The following is a 7,310-nucleotide window of genomic DNA, read 5'->3' on the forward strand; positions in this document are numbered from 1 at the left end:
TATCTAAGATCTGGTGAACAAAATTTTGAACAAAATTTGAATAAATAAATAAGTAAATCACTTGAAAAAATATAAATATAAAATATTTATGGAAAATCAAAATTTAAAACAATATATTTTTTTAATTAATATATATATATATAATCTTGGCCCAAGTTTGATGCCGCTAAAAGTACCCAAATTTATGCGTAAGTATTCACATGAAATGTCGTCATATGACATCACCGGCGTCTGAATCGCCGGTCGTCTCTGAGGATCAGTCGTACACCAAAGATATTCCATTGCCACGGTAAGATTCGCAACTGAGTGCTTTTTGCCTTTTACCGGGCTCCATGTGACGGTGAAGGGGGTGCGAATTCCCTATAAATAGAGGCGAGGGGATACCCTCACCCATCCGCGAAAAATTGGTGATGTGGTTTTGTGGTTCACACTCGTTCGGCCATGCCCTGATGCCTCTTCAGACTTGCACATATTTTCAGGCATAAACGTATTGTCATCTGAATCTGAATTTATTACCTGCGTCTTTCGAATCTCACCTGCGTCTTTACGAGATTCGAAAGTAGGGTCTCCTGAATTGCAAAGTTTACTATCTGAATCTGAATTTATTACCTGCGTCTTTCGAATCTCACCTGCGTCTTTACGAGATTCGAAAGTAGGGTCTCCTGAATTGCAAAGTTTACTTTCTTGACGGAAAGAAATCTAGATTCATAGTTTGTGAAGACAGGGGAGGGGATTGAATCCGGTGCAGCTGTGGAGGAACTTTGGGGGGATATCATCACGGGGACTCGCGCCGGGAGACGAAAATAAGGCCATTCAAGAAGGGAAAGCTAGGTCTGTCAAGTTGTGGCAACACGGCTATTAAAAGTATTTTGGGGTTCCATCCCCATGATCGCATGAGCAGAAATGCTAGCAGGAACGCTTGTGGTGTACTAGAGAGTACCCCGTCGCCGCACGGTGGGAGAGGAGCCTTGCCCTCGGAAGGCGGCAGTCCCTCGGATCTCCTCTTTCTCGCAGGAGGTGGCCGTGATCAAACCCTTTGCTGCCCCGCCCATCCATTTCTTCTGAGCAAAGAAGAAATAATTTGGGAGAGGTAGAGGTGGTTTATTTTAATTTAGGTGTTAATCAGTCGCTCATATTAGCCACAACCATGTTGACCATAAAGAGGTGTCCCACTATTCTATCTAACTACCAGGAGGGCTCCGAAGGGCTTGGCTGCGGCCGCAATTGTTTAGGCCAGTGCTGTGTTCCAGGTAAAATTTTTAATTCCCTTTCTATCTTTCCAAGAAGTACTTTTCGGTCGGTTAAAACAAAATCTGTTCTCTTCTCTTCAGTTTTGCATATTTGGGGGTTAGTTTGGTTAGTTTAATCCTACCATTTAACTTTATCCCAGAATTGTTTATTGATCGCTAGTTCTGGGCTAAAAAATTGCGAAAGTTTGACTTGACCCATGCCCATTCAGTTTCCTTTTTTGAAGTTTTTAATTTTATTTAACCCCCTGCCCCCCTCTTTGTCATGTTAGCGGCTTTTGATTACCAAACTAGCTTAGCGTTTCCATTGAGTATTCAGAGTTGGCAATGAATGGCAGTTTTATATTTTGTCATGCGAAATCTGGAAATATATGGATTTATAATGAAGTTTGTTGATTTGCAATGTTGATTTTGAGACTGGCTGCTTTTTAGAGGGTTATTCAGCCTGTTAAATCTGTTAATTTTATGAATCTCGGATACTGTATTCTTTTATAGTGGATTTTGTGCCTGCCTTTAGTCTAGGATTAACCTGACAAAGAAAAATCTTACTTTTAGCAATGAAGAACTATTTATGAAATTTTTACATCACAGAAAAATCCCCACTTTATTCGCACCTCAACGTATTGCAATTTCAGCAATTGCAACATTGAGGGAAAGTTTCTGCCGGCTTTATGAAAAAATTGACTGGGAAGGGGGGGCTCTGTTTTCTACACGATTAGCTTATCCCAGTTTTATATGCTAAACATTCCCCTAAACGCAGTTTTTGTTCATTTGACCCTTTTGACTATTAACATTATGTGCCATGTAACGGGGTATAATTTGATGGGATGTTATTGCTGTTTAATTTGAGGACAATCAAGAATAGGACAATACCTTCTTGAGCATTAAATCTTTGATAACAATTTCTGCATAATTCCGAGGGCAATCTCTGTTCTTGTGGTTCAGGTCTACATTTCTTCAATGAACAGTCAATAAGTATTGCCAGTTTGCATTTTATTCTAAAAAAAATTCCAAACAATCCCACTCATGTTTGTTTTTTTGTTTTTTTCTCGTTAAGACTATGCTATTCTATTATATACATTAACAGGAAAACATTTACAGTCATTGAGTCATACTGCCAAAGGCCATGGATGGCACTTTGGACTGAAAGTTAACAGAAAAAGCAGCCCACGCAGGGGCACCGCAGCTGAGACAAACCACCCGCGCAGGGGCGTTAAACCACCAAGGTACTATCAGTGCAAAAATTGACAGCCCGCGCAGGGGCTCAAAAAAGAAAAAGAGACTTTCAGTAGAATCCCTCGCAGGGGCATCGGAAGCATTGAACAGGATTTCTTTCGAATCATACATAAACATCAAAAACATACAGTAAGCCATTGTAACAGACATAGTAAATCATGGGTGGACCTGAGCAGCGTTTGAGCAGGTGATGCTGAGCGAACGAACTACTAATCATCCGGCTCCTCCTCGATGATCCTACGCTAGCCGCATCCTTCCGGGATCTGGTCCCATTCTGTCTTGTCCCTCGGTGGAGAAGGTTCTGCCTGAGTCGGAGGTGGGTTGACAGCATGCTCTGGACCAGCCTCTGGCGATCCCTCGACACCCCTTGAGCTTCCTGCCTGGTGCATCTTCGAGCTGGGTTGTTCCTCGCCCTCATCCTGCGGTTCTTCAAGGAAAAGGACCGAGACATGGGCGTTGATGCGGGATGTTCCCTGGGAGCTGCTGAAAGAGAAGACGGCAGTGTCAAACGCAGGAAGAGGTGCCGAGTCCGAATCTGGACTGCTAGAGTCCAAGAATTGGCTCGATTGGATGGGATGGGCTTCTGCAACTTGATGGCAGAGGCATCGACAGCAGCGGGATTGGGGAGTTGCAACTGAGGGCCGAGAAGTCCCACCTCTGCTAGAGCCTCGACGGCTGAGAAGGCGCTGTCGAGGCCTGACCATTTTGCCACAGATAGCAGGGGAAAAAACAGAGCAGAATAGGAGGAATTGGGGAAATTGAGACGCCCTTCACCCACTCTTTCAGACCTGATGCAACAGACAATTGGCAGAGGAGTGGCGTGAGCAGAAGCTCTGTGAACCATCGACCAAGCAGATGCACACCCCCAGACACATAGACCCAATTCCAGATTCTGAGCTCGACCCAGCATATTGCAATCCACCCCCTCACCATACTTAAGCTCCTCCTCTGTTCCTCGAACTTTGCATGCCATAACTGCAGATTGAAATCGCACCTGAACCCCGGACAGTGCAATGAATTGCCGTCCATGATCGCACCTGAACCCACGCTTAAATTCTTTGACGGCGGATCAAATTGAATGCTTGTCTTAGTCTTGGGGACGCACATGGCTTCCATGTGGCACCTCGCGCTCAACCGTAGTGTCACCCGCATCCGGGGAATCCCACTCATGTTTGTTACTTGAGGTCCATCGAAGGATTTTATGCTTTCAATGTATGTTTGGCTGCTGACCCTCTACGTGTTGAATTTCAACATTTTTGTGGTTAGTTTTCTTCTCAGAGTTCGGTTAGAGAATGTATATTTTTCCATGCTAATTTGCTTCTCTGCTTACTTGTGGACCTTTTGGTGCACTTGGTTTGTTGTTTAGTTGGCTTTTTCTTAAATTATTTTGTTCTAGTTTCGAGTTTTTAAGGTTGTTGATTTCTGAGTTTTTCAGCATTTCAGGTCCAAATTTATAATTTGCTGTTTTTCTGATATTTTTTTGATATTTCGAAAAAGTTTGGCCATATATTCCCCCAAAGATATTTGTGACATTAATTATAATGCTAGAAGGGCCATTTTGCTTGAGATTGTCACCTTTAGGAAGCATTTTTAAATGCAAACCTATTAAAATCACAGCAACATATCCCTAACATGGTTGTACGACTGTTACTTCTTATCTGTGATTTTTATGCTTCCATTTGATTTCAGGCTCCAAATTGCCTTTGTACACCTTCAAGAGAAGGATTACCATTGCTGGAGAGAAAGATGCAGTTAAAGATTCCAAGGTGGAAGATATTTCTCTACTTGATGCTGTCCTTGTTGGGCAGGTGAGAATCATTTTCATATACATACATCAGGCAGTATGTCCTTGTAATAAACATACATTAATATTGGTATCTTCTTTTCCATGATGAGCTCGCAGTGGGAGGAAAGGATGCAGAGGGGTCTGTTCCGCTATGATGTTACTACTTGTGAAACCAAGGTTAGAATTATATTAAACTCATTTTTCAATTAGCAATTGTTTCAACAGTACCCTTTGTAGAATATTCTTGTGTAATGCATTTCTTGGGGTAACCCACTGGGCACTTTACTACTTGTGAAACCAAGGTTAGAATTATATTAAACTCATTTTTCAATTAGCAATTGTTTCAACAGTACCCTTTGTAGAATATTCTTGTGTAATGCATTTCTTGAGGTAACCCACTGGGCACTTCCCTTTGGAATGGATGTTACCCAAAGTAAACTGGATTAAGTTCATAGCTTTGTCATGTGACCAATGAGAATAAAACCTGGGTAGGGAGAATAAAATTCCATTCCACAACCACTCGGGCCAGACCCAATTTACAGTTTATTATGTTTGGTCAATTCTAATTTGGTATGCCTTTTGGGGTGATGTTTTTAAGGACATGTTTTGACATGGATTGTATCCACAAACTATGTGGGGGTAATAAATTGCAGATCATCCCTGTCAAATATGGTTTCATTGCTCAACTGAATGAAGGGCGTCATCTTAAGAAATGTCCTACTGAATTTCAAGTGGACAAGGTGCTGCAGGGCTTCGACCCTAGTAAATTCAACTTCACCAAAGTAGGCGAGGAAGAGGTGTTTTTCCATTTTGAAGAAAGTGAGCAAAAAAAAATTCAGTACTTGGAAAAATTCCCTATCTTTGATAGTCCAAATCTGATTGCCATAAATGTAAGCATAAATAGCGAGGATGGAAGCACCTTTTGATGCAGTGTTTGAGGTTTTTGAGTGCACTTTGATGCACTTCTCATGTTATTCTTTCTTATACTGCAGGTGAGTCCAATTGAATATGGGCATGTGCTTCTTGTGCCTAGAGTATTGGACTGCTTGCCCCAACGCATTTACCATGATAGCTTGTTGTTAGCATTGCATTTGGTTGTCGAGGCTGGAAATCCAATTTTTCGTCTTGGTTACAATAGCCTCGGATCTTTTGCAACTATAAACCATCTACACTTCCACTTAAGTCCACTATTTTAGTTGCAACATGTGACTCTTTACTCATTGAAACTGTTTCTATGTGCCTTTTGAACAGAAATAATAAGAGGTTAAAGCATACATCGTTTTCATTTCTTGCAATTCTATAACTTATTTTGAACTGTAGAGTATCATTACAATTCTGATATCTGAAAATTGTGCAAATTGGCCTGATGAACTTAAAGCATACATCGTTTTCATTTCGTGCGATTCTATAACTTATTTTGAACTGTAGAGATATGATTACAACTGTGATATCTTAAAATTGTGCAAATTGGCGTGATGAATCAATGTGGCAAGCTTATTACCTTAACATTCCTTTCCCCATTGAAAAAGCACCCACAAAAAGAGTACCATGGAAGTCTGAGAAAGGTGGGGTCAATATCTTGGAGCTTCTCGACTATCCTGTGAGGGGCCTGGTTTTTGAAGGGGGTAATACTGTTAAGGATCTCTCCAACACCGTTGGCAGCGCTTGTATCTGTCTTCAAGATAACAACATACCATATAATTTTCTCATTGCAAATTGTGGCAAAAAGGTGTTTTTGTTTCCTCAGGTATATTGTAGTAGCATATTACCAATATTTGTTCCTCCTTCATGCAGCCGTCTAGTTGAGATTGATAGTTATGTTGAGATTTGTTTCTTTTTATAAAATGTAGAATCTTTTGATATATTAAACATCTTCGAAATGTGTCTGTATCTAGTGCTATGCAGAAAAACAGGCTTTGGGAGAAGTTGACCAAGAGATATTAGACACTCAAGTTAATCCTGCTGTGTGGGAAATTAGTGGACACATCGTTTTGAAGCGGAAGCAGGACTTTAACCGGGCTTCTGAGGACTATGCATGGAAATTACTCGCTGAAGTCTCTTTATCAGAAGAAAGATTTAAAGAAGTTAAAGATAATATTTTGGAAGCAGCAACTAGTGGGGAAGTGCAGACAGAAGAAGAAGAAAAACAAGCTGATGTTGTAGAAGATGAGGTTGCTGTTTATGAAAGCTTGAAGAATAACCGTAATGCCCCTAGGCATATGAATGAAGGATTCCTCGTGCTTCCATGACCGAACTATTTACTCTGTTTTCAGAACTATTATGTTAATGATACTATCAATAGGCCCAGGCTATGTAGTCCGTATAAGGTGTTAGCTGGATATAAAATAATTAAATAAATAAATTAAGACATGTTTTCTGCCCGTGACCTTTGTATACAAGGCGACGGGGATTCATTACTTCATCAGAATTGTTGTCAGTTTTTGTATCTTTTTCCTACCATGTTATACAATGTTTCACCAAGACTGGGACACATCAGGACACATAAAGATGTGTGTGGGAGTACTTTGGAAGAAGTCAGGGTATATATATATATATACAAATTTATTTTTAATAATGGTATATATAATTTTCAAATGTCATTATTATATATAATTCAAATTTATATTCAATAATGTAAGTACAGTACAGATATATTGATGCATAAATAATTAAATTAAATAATGAAATATATTAATTTATATATTTATCATTTCTCAGGTTATTTTAAAATCTACATTAGTTTAAAAATTAAATTTATCATTACTCTGGAATATCAATTAATTTTGAATTTAAATTCATCATTTAATATTTTAAAATCTATTTAGTATTAAACAAAACAAAATAGACTATAATAGAATCTAATTAGTACTAAACAAAATATACTATACGAGATATTAGTGTGATTCGAACCAAACCGGTGATTGAACTAGATACCAATGTTATCGGAACGTGATTGAACTAGATACCAATGTTATCCGAACCAAACCGGTGATTGAACTAGACTGAGAATTGGTATGCCATACCAAAAAACTGGTAAAAAA

At 39.5% G+C, this 7,310-nt stretch overlaps 1 protein-coding gene across 1 annotated transcript; it reads left to right on the forward strand.

Annotated features, from left to right (window-relative positions):
- Positions 1 to 365: 365 nt before the first annotated feature.
- LOC149169046 (GDP-L-galactose phosphorylase 1-like) lies at positions 366 to 6,697 on the forward strand. The gene is made up of 7 exons (XM_089428533.1): positions 366 to 1,250; positions 4,173 to 4,291; positions 4,387 to 4,446; positions 4,923 to 5,159; positions 5,262 to 5,444; positions 5,759 to 6,016; positions 6,165 to 6,697. Exons 1-7 carry the CDS (start codon positions 1,148 to 1,150, stop codon positions 6,516 to 6,518), a joined length of 1,314 nt encoding a protein of 437 aa, XP_089284659.1. The 5' UTR covers positions 366 to 1,147; the 3' UTR covers positions 6,519 to 6,697.
- Positions 6,698 to 7,310: the final 613 nt, after the last annotated feature.

This window comes from Pinus tabuliformis, chromosome 4_2 (assembly GCF_031772625.1).
Source record: "Pinus tabuliformis cultivar Carrire ecotype Pingquan chromosome 4_2, CPIR1, whole genome shotgun sequence".
In the NCBI taxonomy this organism is placed as follows: domain Eukaryota; kingdom Viridiplantae; phylum Streptophyta; class Pinopsida; order Pinales; family Pinaceae; genus Pinus; species Pinus tabuliformis.